Below are 16,602 nucleotides of genomic sequence, written 5' to 3' on the forward strand. Positions count from 1 at the left end.
TCTTCTGCGTCACAAGGTAAGGGCCCTTCCATTGCATCAGTAACTTATTATGATCCGTGGGTAGCAAGATGAGAACCTTGTCGCTCGGATTCAGATTCCTGTGAGTGGCTTTCTTGTCATAGTAGCCCTTATAGCGTTCGCGCACCCTTTCTAGGCCTTGATGTGCAAGCCTGCATGTTTCTTCCAACTTGTCCCGCAACTCAAGAACGTATATGTAAGTTGTCTTGAGATCTGATGCAATCTCCTTATTAGCCCACATCTCCTTGAGTATTGTAAGTGGACCTCTAACGGTTCTCCCTTACAACATCTCAAAGGGCGAGAAACCAAGACTCGTTTGTGGTACTTCGCGGTAAGTGAACAAAAGAGCTGGGAGATATCTATCCCAATCAGTAGGTCTCTCCTGGCACATTTTCTTGATCATATTTTTGAGGGTGCCGTTGAACCGCTCTACAAGCCCATTACACACGGGATGGTAAGGCGTCGTCAGTAACTGCCTTACTGACAAAAGGCGGTTAACCTCCTTCATTAGTTCCGATGTGAAGCTAGAGCCCCGGTCACTCAAAACTTCCCTCGGGAATCCATAACGCGAAAACGTTTTCACGAGACCCTCCGCCACTTGGATACTGTCAATAGTTCTCAGTGGAATAGCGTCAGGATAACGAGTGGCCACATCAACCAGAGTAAGCACATATCTATTGCCTTTGGCGGATACTGGAGAGATTGGCCCCACAATGTCAATAGCCACTCGCTGAAACGGTAGGTCGATGGCTGGCATCTTGCCCAGAGGTACGGGACCAACTCTTTGGTCCCGTACCTCTGCACTGCACTGGCACACGTCACATGAGTGAACAAAGCGCTTAACGTCACTCTGAACACCCGGCCAAAAGAACTCCTCGGTGATCCTAGACGCCTTTTTTTGAACACACTGGTGTCTGGCCATAATGGCGTCATGTCCTAAGCGTAGCACGGTCTCTCGCATATCTCTCGGTAACACCAGCTGTTGGACCCGCCTTCCTGAACTAAATGTGCATTCCCTGTGCAGAAGACCGTTTACCAATTGATATTCGAAGGAGATACGACTCTTCTTTCTTTTCACTTTTTCCCCGACTTTTTCGACGCAGGCTTTCAAGCTCAGCTCTTCTTTTTGCCTAATTGCAAGGTCGCCCGGTGTTACGCTCAGGCACATCGTAACAGGAGTAGAAAGCGGACGCTGCGTTGCTCGGGCTGTCGCTTGAGCTCTTGTCTCCACTGCCAACGAGAAACTGACTGCACCCATCTGAGCTATCGCGGGCCTTTCCTCCTTTGCATGTTCTTCAACGTCGAGCACCCTCCACTCGGGATCGGGGCACTATTTGCCCAACCACCACTGGCATTGCTGCTTTCGACTTGGGTGTTCCACTCACTGCCTCATTTTCCAGCGGCGTTTTCTCTCCTTTCAGCTATGGAACTTTGGGTGGCGTGACAAGTTCTACCCTAGAGTCGACAATGCATGCAGCTCGGTCCTGCGTTCTGTATCGGCACTCATCCAGAGTATGACCCCTCCTCTTACAACCTTGACACACAGCCTGTGTTTTCTGGGCAGCGCTAGTAGTCCGACAGTCAGCTGCACGGTGTCCCACCTTGCCGCAGAGAAAACACCTTACTGGCGCCTTAGATGCACCGCCATGTGATCTTGGTTTTGCCGCATCTGTCGCTAAGGTCTTTTGGGTTTCCTCCTTTGCCTTACTCAAATTTCTTAACCCTTGAGCCTCGAGGAATTGGTCTGCAGTGTCGGCAAACTCTACCAACGAACACAACTTTCTTTCAAGAATAGAGCCAGCTTTGAGCTGCAACACGCTAAAAATTGGTCTGTTACCAGCTTGTCATGCACAACTTCAAGACTCTTTTCTGTGTTTGACGTATCAAGCCACCTATCAAAATAGTTGGTCTGCCTGCAGGAAAACTTCTTCGCGGTTTCCGAATCCTCAGGTTTCGTGGTGCGAAGTCTCTCACGAAATCCCTCTGCTGTAAGCCTGAATCTTTGGAGGAGTGCCTTCTTTACTTTCTCATAGTCCATGGAATCAGCAGCAGGCATCTTTCCAAACACATTCAGCACCTCTGCGACTAAACACATGCTCAATGCTGTGGCCTATCCACTACGCTCCCAGCCTTGCCCCAAAGCTATCCGCTCGAATCGTTGCAGATATGCATCCAAATCATCTCTCTTGTCATCAAAAGGAGCAATCAGCTTCCTTGGGCAAACTCTGGCTGTTCTAGGAGATTCTGTACCCGCTAAGGAACGCTGATCATTGTCCGTGATCTCCTCATATCCTCCCGCGACATGCGCCTGCTTCCACAAAATAAACTCCTTCTCCCGTTCTATCCTTCTTTTCTCCTGTTCTCCTGCCTCGCGAGCTCTTTTCTCTTCTCGCTCTTCGGCCTCGCAAGCTCTTTTCACCTCGCACTCTTCTGCTTCGCGAGTGTGTGCCCGTGCTTGCGCCCTTTCCTCTCTCTGCCTATCTGCCCCCTCTCTCTGCCTCTTTGCCTCCTCGTCATAGAGACGCATCGCCTTTTCTTTGCTTAACCCCAGCTTGAGTGCCAGTTCTAACGTTTTCGCCAAATCCATACTTTCTGCCATCGAGAGATCAGAATAATCTGAGACAAAGCAAAAAGAAAAAAAGGAAATGAATCCTTGCACAGGCTCGCCACTTATCTTTGTCACGGATCTCTCCGGAGAACGCTCGGACCGAAAGAATGGACTAGGCAACAGGTGTACCCACACAAACGCACATTTAATACACCCTACGGGACACACACACTAGAACACAAAACTAACAAACACAAAACACAAAGACTATAAATACACACGACCCCGGGCACACTGCTACCAGCGTCTGCTACTGGCATTCTACTATTAGCGGTCGGCGTTCGTGCTCACGGTTGGTGCGGTGTGGCTGCAGCGTTGTATGGATCCAGTAGGCGTCGTCGAGGTAGTGTTCGACATGCGTGGGCTGACGTCGCCGGCTGCGTTCGACGTGCTTGGGCTGGCGTCGCTGGCTGTGTAGTACAAGCTCCCCATCCAAGCGCCCGTGTAGGTGATGCCGGTGTTGTTGGCGTTGGGGGCCCCACCCGGATGGGTGGCAACAGCACTGGAGGCACCCCTGGCCGTAGCAGGTGGTAGCGTCCTTCGTTGACTCCCCGGAACGGGCTCAGGCATGGCAGGAAGTCCACGATGCGAAGTCGTAGAATGCGAGTTCACCGGAGCTGTAGCCGGCGTCTCTCTCTTCCAGCCGATGTGTCCCTGACCCGCCGGAGCCTCCACTTCTCTGCTGTTCCCCCCGTGCCTCGCTCTCCCTCGCCCTTTTATAGCCTCTGTGTTAGTCCACATAAGCCCTCCACCAATCATTTCTCTACACCTCACTGAATGCTTCTCCACCAATCATCTCTCTCCACCTCACCGAATGCTTCTTCTTCATCTTCTTCATTTTTCGGTTAATCCACTTCGTCTTCTTCACACCTCTTTCCTTTAAAATTTAATTTAGGCTCCTTAATATATGTGACAGAGTCTCCCCAGTTGACAAGGCAGCAGCCATTTGCGAATCATACCACGTACCACAACCCGACAGCAACACGGCCGTCATAACTGCATATTACTACGAGCTGCCACCCGTGAGCTATGCGGCAGTCATTCGTCGCCCGCCACCAGACCTCGCCCCGCCGAGCTCACTGAGCCGTCAGCAGACGTGATTCATCCAGGGGCCTCAGTGGGCACCTCCTGGCCCGAACTGACATATTGCACTCTTATGACAGCCGACCACTCTGCTTCTTCTGCGGACAACCTGGCCATGTGTATCGGTACTGCCGCTACCGCCAAGAGGGGCGGGCCTCTCTGGTCGACGCCATTTCGACGCTGGCACTGCCCAAATCGAGGACCCGTCGCTTAGCAGGGATGTCCGGCGGACTTCCGCCGCCGCTGCCCATCTCCACAGTGTTATTCTTTGCTGACGCGTCGTAGCGATGCTGACGTTATCGGATGGCGGACCTAACAGCCGCAACCTCGTGAGGGGAGGTTGTAACCAGTCGAAAAGTTTCAAAGCCCTCACCACCGCCGCAACTGCTGACCGCAACCCGTGATTCTGACGCCGCTGTTGGCATTGACGCTGCCGCACTACCACCGAAATTACCGCTGAAAATGCTGCACCAGATGAGCAGCCCCGATAACGAAACTGATAGCGCCGACCTTACCGCATTTCCGCAAAGTAAAAACCGAATGAACTGGGCCTGTAAAAAGAAGTACTGGGGGTCAGCTACTGGCACCTACTGGGAAGTGCACTGCCCGCATAGAAATAGGAAACTCAGTGTTGGCTGGCAGCTTCATTATTCTCTCTGATTGTTGCAAAGACTTCATCTTGGGCATGGACTTTCTGCGCCTTCATGGGGCTGTAATCAGCTTTTGGGACAACGTTATTATCTTCACCAAAAATCATGGAGACCTTGGTTATGTGGAAGTACCACTGATGCCCTTACAAGTCACCAATGAGACGGTGACATTATCTCTGCGGTCATGCTCTCTTGTTGAAGTGAAGTGCGTTGTGGCACATACCGGCAGTGGCGTCGCCGAACGGGCAGTCGCCCTGATACTCAGCCGAGGTGTTTCTACAGCTCGAGGGCTAGTCAATTTTGCCAATGGGCACACCGAAGTGCTGCTGACAAACTTCAGCGACGATCGTCAGAAAATTCCGAAAGGCACAACTGTGGCCTTTTTCGACAGCCTCCCAAGTGCGCAGGACTGTTTTGTGCTGCAACAGGAAGGATCACTGAGCAAGGTGCCCGCAACCATCCTCGATGTGAGCACAAATTTGTCGTCTTCAGAATGGGGATGCCTTTTGGATCTCATAAATCACTTTCAAGACTGTTTTGCTTCAGAATCGCGGATCGGCCAAATGCCTTTGACCAAACATCAAATTATCACGGATGACACAATTCGCCCGATTCGACAAAATTCTTACCACGTGGCTTCGAAAGAACACGAAGCCATTCAGCGCCAGGTGGCTGAAATGCTTAGAGTCGACGTTATCCAGCCGTCACAGAGTCCCTGGGCTTCCCCCGTGGTACTTGTTAAACTACTGCAAGCTCAACCAAGTGACCAAAAAAGACATTTACCCTCTCACCCGCATCGGTGATTTCCTTGATCGGCTATGAAATGCGCGTTACTTCTCATCAATAGATTTCAAAAGTGGATATTGGCAAATTGAAGTAGATGAGAGGGATCGGGAAAAGACAGCATTCGTCACTCCCGACGGATTGCATGAGTTTAAGGTTCTTTCATTTGGTTTATGCTCGGCACCAGTGACATTTCAGTGGCTGATGGACACTGTGCCCTCGGAACTCAAGTGGCAAACATGCCTGGTGTATCCTGACGACGGGATCATGTTTTCGGCCACCTTCGAGGAGCATGTATGCCGTTTGCTCGCTGTCTTTCAGGCCATACGATCTGTGGGCCTCACACTAAAACTCAAGACGTGCCACTGTGGTTACGAGGAGCTGCAATTCTCAGGACACGTCGTTAGCCAAGAAGTTGTCCGTCCTGATCCCGAAAAGCTCTCCGCAGTAGCCAAGTTCCCAACACCTACGGACAAAAAGACGTTGCGGTGCTTCCTGGGGCTTTGCGCCTATTGCCGTCGACTTATTGCTGGCTTCTCACGAATTGCCTTGCCATTAACTTCACTGACATGCGACAACGCTGTCTTTTGCTGGGGTGAGAGCACCAAGGTTTTAATGAGCTTCAGAGAAATCTACTGACGCCACCTGTCCTGACGCACTATGATGACGACGCCCCTACCCTGCTTCATACTGATGCGAGCAATGTGGGTTTAGGTGCTCTATAGGCGCAGCGCCAGGATGATGTGGAAAAAGTGATTGCTTATGCCCACAAGACTCTGTCTAAAGCAGAAGTGAACCACTCGGCAACAGAAAAAGAATGCCTTGCAGTGATATGGGTGGTTATGAAATTTCATCCTTGTACGCTCACCCCTTTCAAGTCGTTAGCGACCATCACTCTCTCTGTTGGCTGACAAACTTAAAGGACCCTTCAGGGAGACTCGCGCGTTGGAGCCTTCGGTTACAAGAGTTCGACATGACGGTTATTTGCAAATCCGGAAAGAAGCTTGTGGATACCAACTGCTTTTCACGAGCACCGGTCGAGCCTTCCACCATGACCGATGACAACACCGCTTTTTTAGAAGTCATAGAAGACGCAACTCTTTCCCCCAACAGCAGAGGGAGGATCAGGAATTTCTCCCTCTTATTGATTTCTCGGGGAAGCGAACTACGGCTCTGCCTAGGATTTTCGCACGCAGCCTCTTTTCATTTTTTCTTCACAACGACGTAATTTACAAGAAACACTTCCGTCCTGGGGGAACGGTCATCTACTCGTCATCCCAACCGGTCTCCGCACGGAAGACTTGCAAGCCTGCCACGACGAGCCAACCGCCGTCCACCTAGGCTACACCAGCACGTTGGCTAGAGTACAGCACGTATACTGCTGGCCGAAAGTGTCGGCGACAGTGAAGCTATATGTACGGGCGTGCGTAGACTGGCAGACTGTCAACATCATAAATCACCCCCTGAAAAACCAGCTGACCTACTGCACCCTCTTCAAGTGCCAAAGACACCTCTCAAGCAAATTGGCCTGGACCTCCTGGGACCATTTCCGACATCTACTGCCGGGAATAAATGGATAATTGTCGCCACCAATTATCTAACTCGCTACACGGAGACAAAGGCTCTGCCCAGGGGTACCACTGCCGAAGCAGCTCGGTTCTTTTGTTGAGAGCATTGTCCTCAGGCATGGCGCTCCGGCACTCATTATAACTGACCGAGGAGCTGCCTTTACGGCCGAGCTTTTGGAAACCGTTCTCCGCCTCAGCGGTACCTGTCATCGTAAAATGACGGCCTATCACCCTCAAACCAATGGATTGACGGAACGCCTCAATAAGACCATCGCAGACATACTCTGTATGTACGTCACCACGGACCACAAGAATTGGGACGAAATTCTTCTCTACGTCACGTTCGCCTACAATACAACACGACAAGGCACCACACGCATGTTGCCTTTCAGCCTTCTTCATGGGCGACCAGTGACAACTATGCCGGATGCCATGTTGCTCCCGAATGCCGATGGCGACGATGTCGGTCAGGACGCCGAGGAATTTGCACAGCGAGCAGAGGAAGCTCGCCAACTAGCACAAGTGCGCATCAGAACTCAGCAGGAGTATGATGCATGACGCTACAATCTTCGCCACAGATATGTAATGTATGAACCTGGCGACAAAGTGTGGGTCTGGACGCCTATTCGCCGCCGTGGACTCTCCGAAAAATTATTATGGCGATACTTTGGGCCCTATGTTGTGCTGAGACATTTAGCCGACATGACGTATGAGGTGGTGCCAGGCGGGTTATCGACATCCAAGCGACACCAGCAACAAGTCGACGTCGTCCATATTGTACATATGAAGCCGCACTACTCGGACCGATCTTGACCTCCTACTTCTTTTTGTTACCATCGAGACGATGCTTCCAAGGATGGGAGCAAATGCCGCATGCAAGAAGACACCAAAGATGACGACTGGGTCTACGAGCGCGAGGCTGGAAGAGAAAGAAGCCGAAACGCGCAGGGACTCTTGCTGGTTGACCAGTAAGCCGTTTTTATCTTTAAGCTGTCCTCGGTATTCTGCCGAGTCTCGACAATATGTATTCCAGTGGTGGAAACATGACCGGCAAGTGTAATCGTGTTTGCGTGCAGGCAAAAGTGATGTTGTACCGAAAAGTAATATAAATCGCGCCCGCCAGACAGACATTTGCAGTATAGTGTAGCGCCCCTTTCAGCTGTTACGACACAGTCATGTACGTTTTGTCAACGAAAGTTTTAGTGGACTTCATCCAAGTTGTCGCGACATCTAGTGACAAAAACTAAAAGCACATCATCAGCAATGGGAAGGGGGTTTCTTTTCATAGAAAGGTACTGTGGAGATAGTGCAAAGATAATGAAACATGACAAACACTCCTGAAAGAAAAAAATGGCACAACGCTCTGAAATCAGTGGTGTTTTACCGAGATGTGGTCACATGGTTGAATACACCAATAATGGCACGGTTTCACTGCAAGATGGCACTTAAATAGAACTTGTCGGGCCAGTTGGCCCCTTTAGATGCAAAGAAAGAACTGTGCAAAGTAGACACAGCCGGCGAAGAGGCTAAGACACACACAAACGTAGACTAAACTTTATTGCATAAAGGAGCACAAGGCGTATATAAAGCGATCTCAGCATCTTATGAAAAATGCCTGCGCGTAAACATGTGCCTAGGAAAGAAAACAAACAACTGCAAAACCACTGCGTTGTAAATGACAGCCCTAAACTGGGCTGGCCCACTCTAAGAAAACATAGAAGCCATAAACTTCACACAGCGAAAGTACACACTCGAGTGCCACCCGGCAGGCTTTCGTAAAGGATATTCCACAATAGGCCATATTCACACTATCAATCAGGTGATAGAGAAAACCCCTATATATAGCATTCATTGAATACGAGAAAGCATTTGACTCAGTGGAAACCTCAGCAGTCATACAGGCATTGCGTAATCAGGACGTAGATGAGCTGGAAGATATATTGTTACGGGAATAAACGCCCAGGGCACGGCGTAAGCTGGCCAAGTGCCTTGGGTGGAAGAAGAGGAGGCACGGGGAGTGCGCGGAGGAGCGTGCGTGCGCAGACGAACATAATGATTGGGGTTCAGTAGAGTCAGTTCTTGGGCTAGTTCTTGAGTCACATTTATGGTATTCCAGTGCAACGGCACATAGCCAAAGAAAGGAAGACGGAAAAGGACGAACACAGCGCTGACTGACAACGGTTTAATCAGAGACGCACACACAGCTTAAATACTCTTAGACCAGCGCAAGCGCACACTGTAAAAGAACCAAAAAGGAAAAAATAGGAAAACAATCTCATCACATCTTTATCGCAAAAACTTTGAAAGGAACGCCTTTTCTGCATTATACAAAAGGACTGAGGTATCGCTGATACATCCTGACCCAGCTTTTTTAATATGGTAGGCCTCTATCGTTTCACGGGTTGTTTTTAATTTGCTTCTGCTCAAAATCTTTACTCACGATCACAGGTGAAAACCAAAAACCTGGGTGTAATAAGAGGCACGGGAACCGCTTTGCGGAATGCGCCACAGGCGTTGTGTACGAAATCCCCTTGACGTGTGGCAGGTCGTACATAGGGCAAACGGGGCGCTGTGTCAATGACCGCCTTAGGGAACACGCAAGAGACTTAAGGAATAGGGAAGGTGCTAACCTTGTCGAGCACTGCGCAACTTGCAAGGATTGCACGCCGATGTTTTCGGGAGTAAGGATTCTGAGCAGAAGCAAATTAAAAACAACCCGTGAAACGATAGAGGCCTACTATATTAAAAAAGCTGGGTCAGAACGTGTCAGCAATACCTCAGTCCTTTTGTATAATGCAGAAAAGGCGTTCCTTTCAAAGTTTTTGCGATAAAGATGTGATGAGATTGTTTTCCTATTTTTTCCTTTTTGGTTCTTTTATGGTGTGCGCTTGCGCTGGTCTAAGAGTATTTAAGTTGTGTGTGCGTCTCTGATTAAACTGTTGTCAGTCAGTGCTGTGTTTGTCCTTCTTCTTTTCTGTCTTCCTTTCTTTGGCTATGTGCCGTTGCGCTGAATACCATGAAAGATTGGGGGCTCCCGGCGAGGTTCCTTTGGCTCTCTCCGACTTGGAGTGCTTTTTTTTGGGTGGGACTGTCATCCCGTTGCATATTTTGGTGTCAGAAGTGGGATGGCGCTCACCCACGCTCGGAAACAGGCTGCGGAAGGGGCCGAGGACGGGGAGCAACCTCCGGCTGACGCGGCACATGGTGCCGCGCCAGACGGCGCCGCTGATCTTGGGCGTTCCGACGGCCTGCCCCTTTCCCCGGTGCTGGAGGCCGCCTTTGAGCGCCTCCGTCGGTGACTGGACCGACTAGTGGCGAGGTTGGAGGCGGTCGAGCATGGGCCCCGGCATGCTGTTCCAACCAACCCGAACCGCGGCGGGCCAGTGCCTTGCATCAACACTATGGAGTCTGCACCCGTGCCCATCGGGCTGGCTTCGCAGTCCGACCTTGGTGTGCATGGTGCAGGTGTATCACATCCGGCCTGCCCGCTGGGTATGGCGGCGGAGTGACCAACTTTTGATGGCACTGGCCCTTGGGAGGCCTACCAGCTCCAGTTCGACACCATCGCGGCAGCGCAGGGATGGGTCGCCAGCACGAGGGCTGTGATGCTCGTCTCCAAGTTGCGTGGCCGAGCGGCGGAGCTGCTTCTGAACCTGCTCTGCGCGGAGCTGGGCTGGTACGATGCCATCACGGGCCTCCTTGCCGACCATTATGAGTCGGGCCAACCCCGGCTCTAATACCAGCGCCTGCGTGCTTGCCGGCAGGGACCTTGGGAAAGCTTCCAGGACCTTTCCGCGGCTGTTCAGCGGTTGGCGTCGCAGTCGCTGCCGGGTGCGCCACAGACCACCATGGGCTTGGTCAGCACGAAACCTTTTGTCGACGCCATTCGGGACCCGGAAGCCCAGCACCAGGTCCGCCTCGGGCATCCCGAGTCCGTTCGCGCAGCTGTAAACCTTGCTGTCGAGGCTGATATGATCTTGCGGAAATCCTGACACTCGGACTGCCGCTGTCTCAGTTTCGGGTTGGTGGCGGATGATGTCTCTTCTCATCAACGGCAGCTGATGTTTATCGGTTTAGGGTGCCATTTACCTGCCAGACGTGCTTTTAATCTAACTCAATAGCACAGCCATGTTTCATCTACACAGCGCGAGAGAAACAACTGACGAAAAAGACGAATGCTGCAGCGCACGTGATAAGCGCTCTTAGAAGTCAACTGCACCAAGCATCACGAATAACAGCCCATTCAGGCATAATTTGCTACAGTACAAAACAGTACTTGATACACTAGCTCCGTCGAAAAAGTAGTACCATATATCCTTTGGACGCGCTAATGTGAACCAGCAGAACACCGACGGCACCCCACCAGATTGTGGCTTCGCCCCCACTCCGGTTCGGTGTAAACATAATTCGGTAAAATGGTCACTGCAAAGTTGGCTGCCTAATGGAGGTTTCCACTTATTATTTCTTAAATTTATACCCCATTGATGGGATAACTTGGGCTTAGAGCGTGACAACGTGCATCACAACAAAGAGCAGAGTTGGCGACGCAAGCGCAACGGGACGACACAGAGCTGAGCACACGAGGCTCCGTACGTACTGTGTGTAGCGACGTTCTGTCGTCTGCTAGTGTCGTCCCATAGCGATGCAATGGACCCTTATTTTTTAAACGTTTTTCCCGAGGACTTTGCTGCTCTCCTAATGCAGTTGACAGCGCAACAGGTAGGCATTGTCATGAAGAAAGACGAGAACTTCAAAAATACAAGGTGCTAAGTGGAAAACGAAAACTACAACAGAAAAACCGTGCTGAGGTCCGATTTCATGCACTGCCAAAGGCTGACTTCCGGGACATGCTGCCCAACTTCCGGTGGCTTCACTTTCGGGCACCCGATGCGGCATCCAGCCCCCTAGTGAAGTTGCAGTTTTTGGCAAGGAGTAAAGACAAATGGGGGTACCTTGTAATTGAAACTCCAGATGGAATAAACCTGTGGCGGCAGAGTAAGCGTTCAGGCTGTGGCATCGATCACCCTCTTCTAGTCTCCCCTGTGGGGATTTCCTTCTACCCCAATTTTCCACCTGCAGATGGACAGATTTTTCTACCCACAAAACATCCCAGTTCTGAGCTGTAAACTTTGGATTTAAATTAAACTGGTGTGTCTTACATAAACATTTTTCAGTTTATTGCAACCAGTCAACTTACTTGAGCGGCCTTCACAGCCTGCCACTTCTGGTTGCAAGAAATGTGTACTAAACATTCTTTGTGGTCCGTATATGTGATAAAGTTGTTCTTTTCTCTGAGAAAGGAAGTCCACCAACTTCTCACAAGAGTTCTCATTACCAGTGCATAGAGCCAAAACTTTGTCAGTGTACAACACAGGTGGCTGTTGAAGCTTGCATGACACCTTCACTTATTGGTACTTCCTACAAGACTGGCCAAAGTTCATCACTGTTATTCTTTTTATACTGTGTTACAGTAGATTTCAGGTAAGAGTCAGTCTCTAGTTTAATTATGTGCAGCTGTTCCTGGTGTGTGTGCGCAGCGTCCACCCTGGTGAGAGATGCTTTTGTGGGGCGCTTCTCAGACTACGGCCAGCTGAAGCGGTATGCCCAGGCAAGCGAGGACCTGGACCTGTGTGCCAAGCTGGCCTTTGTGGACATCCACGAGCACAGCGTCCCCCACTACGTGCACACTATCCAGCTGCGCTGCAGCGGAGACCAGCGGCTGGCCAGTGAGTTGCGTCCCTCTTAGCTGCAGCTGACACCTTGGAGGGCTGCTCTGTCAAGTTAGCCGCACTCAGCTTTCAGTGACTCAGCTGTGGTATACTGCTCAGTGAAATCCTGCCCAAAGACCATATATATTTGAGATATGACTAACAGCAAATCCTTGCAGAGCCATTCTGTTCATTTCATATTTTCAAACTACTCACCTTTCACAAGCATTAAGGGGAAAAGCTGGTTTTAGTAAAAAAATTATTTATGAAGGAACTCACAGTGATGACATCTTCACGGGACATCTGTTTTTGCATGCTGACTCCAAATATGCCATATACCCTATGAACGCGTGTAGGGGCTGCACCCGTGTATGGGCCACAACCTGTTTTCCCTCTTCACTTCACTTTATTCACCTTATTACATAAGGGGTGGGTTAATATATTAATCAACAAGTACAAGTCATTGCCTTGAAATATAAATGCTTACAGCATCTCAAAAATATGAACGAGTACGTGATGGCAGCGATATCTGTGGGGAGGGCATTCCTGTCTACAACAGTTCAGGGAAAAAAGGAGCCTGAAGAAGTTGCAGTACGGGACACAGGGCAGGCAATCTGAAAAGGATGGGCAATGCGGTGAGATATGCGGTTCGGTTGAGTAATGTAGGGTGGTTGATTTAAAGAGCTATGGAAAAACTTGTGCAGCAAACAGAGGCTGGCGATGCGGTGGCGTGCTGCGAGTCTTTCAAGACCAGAATTCGTCTTCAGAGGTGAAACGCTGATGGTATATGAGTATGCAGAGTGAACAAAACAAATGGCATAGTTTTGAACTGATTCAAGTGCATGTGTTAGGTATACATGGTGTGGGCTCCAGATAGGGCTGGTGTACTCAAGTTTAGGTCTGAGGAGGGTTTTATAAGCGAGAAACTTCACGTGTTGCGGTGCATGACAAAGATGACAATTCATGAAATCTAGAGATTGGTTAGCAATGATGTGATTTTGATAATATGTGTTTGCCAAGAAAGATCGCTACAGAGGGTGACACCAAGATACCTAAACGATTGGACACTTTCTATAAATGAGTTAGCAACTGCACAGGAAAAAATAAGGGGGTTGTGTTGACGATGAAAGGAGGCAAGCTTGCATTTGTTAGCGTTTAGCGTCATTAGCCAGAGGTCACACCATTTATGGACGTTGTTAACGTCGTTTTGAAGGGCCATTTGATCAGAAATGATAGTAACAGTGCAACAGATTATGCAATCATCGGCGAAGATACGAATTTTACATGACACTTGAGAAGCTAGATCGTTAATACATATTAGAAACAAGAGTGGGCCGAACACAGATCCCTGAGGGACGCCAGATTTAACCGGGAGAGCGCTTGAGCGGTGGTTGTTAATGGAAATGAACTGAGAGCGGTTAGCTAGAAATTCTTTAATCCATTCCAGGATATTAGGGGTAAATTTAAAAGGGCGAGTTTTAGTATTAGGCGCTCGTGAGGTACTTTGTCAGATGCCTTCGTGAAATCTAAAAATAACGCATCGCTGGTCTGCAGGTTATGGTCAAGATTAGCATGCACATCGTAAGTGCAGATTTCCAGTTGGGTTTTGCAGGAGAGCCCCTGCAAAACCAGTGTTTTGCTGAATGAAGGATGTTGTTGGAATCTAGAAAGTTTATGATATTGGAATGCATGAGATGTTCCATGATTTCGTAAGGCACGCTGGTTAAGGAGATAGGATGATAATTTAGCGGAGAATCCTTTTACTTGATTGGTGGGCCAGGATGACCCTCCCCACCCTCCCCACCTGGTAAGGTTCCTGTCGAAAGCGATTGCAACAACAATAATTAGAGATAAATGGTGGAAATGTGTTTTGTTTTTTTCAGTACTTTTGAGTAGATTTCTTCCACTCCAGCGGCTGACGAAAGCTTAATTCTGTCGATAAGGTTTGTGATACCCTGCGCTGTTATTTCGATGGGCGTCATTACTAGCAGTTTACAGTAGGCGGAGTTGGCAATGGTGAGGCATTTTCGTCTGTGGAAGCAGATACAAACGCACGGTTAAATATCTCGGCACATTCAGTATCACTGGCATCCTCGCCTGCGGCATTCATTAGAGCGATGGTGCGAGTTGCTTGCGGATTTATTATTTCCAAAAACCTCCTGGGGTTGTTTGTTAGGATTTTTGGTCGATCAGTTTGAAAAAATGCCTGCTTGGTGCAGCGAAATTGCATTGTAATATGTGTCCTCGGCCTGGTAGTATTGATCTCATGCATCTGCACCTGGGTTCCATTTCGCTGCTCTATAAAGTCGTTTTTTTCTTCTTTCTAATCTCTTAAGATTGTGTGAAAACTATGGTTTTTGGCGGTTTGCTGGAAAACTGGCAGAGAGAATAAATTTGTCAGTTCTTCGATCTTCTTTTCGAAAATTGACCAGTTATCAGTGACAGACCGCTGGTGAAATGTGGATTGAAAATATGGCATAAATGCTTCTAGCTCATTGTTGATTTCTTCATAATTGATTTATCTAGATTGATCGCATCCAGGCAGAGCTGATTCTACATTATTCCGGAATGTTCTAGTAACTTTGCACGCTTTATCTCAAAAGTTCGCTATCAGCTTTAAATTGAGCACGGTCGACAGCGGTGGGCATTCTGTTCGACGACCGCCGAGCGCACTTGTTGCTACGCCGCCACCGAGTGATTGAGTCTGTAGCGACTCGCACGGCTGGCAGTGCGCGTGATGCCGAAAAGGACGAAGTGTCCCCAGCACGTGCTGGTGAGAACGCTCGAGACCTTGGCCAGGGCCGGATGCTGCCGTCACCGCTCTACCGCTATCCTATCTCCTCTCCGGCAGCCCTCAATAAATGTGGCCGCGATCACCTTCCTGGGCGACCTCCACATTGTGGTGACCCGTCAATCCGCACCTTCTCCTGCGGCTGCATTCCTGGATGCCGGGCTTGCAGGACCCAGTCTTCGACATGCCGCATCTGGCGTTCCATCCTCAAGGCATCGGTGATGTGCTAAGTTCGAGGCTATGCTCGACCTGAACGGCATCACCATCCAGCTGTTCAAACACACAGTCCTCTGCAATATCCTCCCGCCCAACCTACTGCACCGACTCGCCTGGCCTGCCTTGGGCAACCAGCCGTACAATGAGCTGCACGCTGCCATTCTGGCGGACTTCGGCGTCTCCTACTGCCCTCTGCCGCTCTACAACGCTGCAGACCCGCTTTCGCCACCGCAAGCAACTGGCCCAGCACCAACCTCGCTCTCGCCCATGCAGCCTTCGTCACAGCACTTCCCGCCTCGGCAGCCCCTGGCCGCCTCCCCGCCACTCCAGCTCAGCGTCTCTGGCCCTGCCATCCATCTTCACGGCACTTGAGATGGTCTCAACATCAGCTTTTCCACAAGTCCTGCTCCCACAACTGCCTTCTCCGCTTCTTTGGACGTGCATCATTGCAACAGATCCCACCCAGAGGCACATTCGGCCCAGTCGCCACCACCTCACCCACCACTGCCGTTATCGCCACAGCCTCCTGATGACAAGGAACGCTCTCTGACCGTATGGGTGTCAGGTTTTTCGGTATCTCCGTCTGCCTCACCACTCCAGCCCACAGCTCAACAGGCCTGTGCAGAGCTGTCGAAGCCATGGCCAGATGTTTCTAACTCTCTCTCGGCAGAGCCACAGCCTGCTGGCAGTGTGCGCGATGCCGAAAAGGACGAAGTGTCCCCAGCATGCGCTGGTGAGAACGCTCGGGACCTTGGCCAGGGCCAGGGCCGGACGCCGCCGCTCGCCCGCTATCCTATCTCTTCTTCGGCAGCGCTCAATAAATGTGGCCGTGGTCGCCTTCCTGGGCGACCTCCACATGTTCATTGTGGCCTCAAGTGAGCCCAAGTAAAGAGTTTTGTTTAGACACCATCTTCGCAGCCTTTCTGCTCTCTGAACAGCAGTCACCACTTCATGACAATATTTATGTACCTGCGCTGAATAAGAATTTTATATCTTTTGGTGTGCTAGCAGTGAAACCCCAAGTTTCGCTGGTGTTTGGCCTCTCTCTTTGACCTTGAGGTTACTCGGGAAGAGCATCCTGGGCCTCACAAGCGCTAAGCAGTGGTGCGTTGCTTAACCGCTACACCAGGAGTGGTATGAGGATCTTTGAATTTAAAGTAGAGAATGATCAATTCCA

General features: G+C 50.2%; 1 protein-coding gene across 7 annotated transcripts in view; it reads left to right on the forward strand.

Moving 5' to 3' along the window:
- Positions 1 to 16,602, forward strand: part of LOC144096738 (F-box DNA helicase 1-like) — a 289,125-nt gene that overhangs the window by 223,116 nt on the left and 49,407 nt on the right. For 5 of the 7 annotated variants that reach the window (XM_077629588.1, XM_077629583.1, XM_077629587.1 and 2 more), the window contains one exon: positions 12,248 to 12,436. In XM_077629588.1, coding sequence (XP_077485714.1) covers positions 12,248 to 12,436 — 189 coding nt within the window. The remainder of the gene's footprint in view (positions 1 to 12,247; positions 12,437 to 16,602) is intronic. The other 2 variants (XR_013306837.1, XM_077629586.1) reach the window with 1 other exon arrangement.

This window comes from Amblyomma americanum, chromosome 7 (genome assembly GCF_052857255.1).
Source record: "Amblyomma americanum isolate KBUSLIRL-KWMA chromosome 7, ASM5285725v1, whole genome shotgun sequence".
In the NCBI taxonomy this organism is placed as follows: Eukaryota; Metazoa; Arthropoda; class Arachnida; order Ixodida; family Ixodidae; genus Amblyomma; species Amblyomma americanum.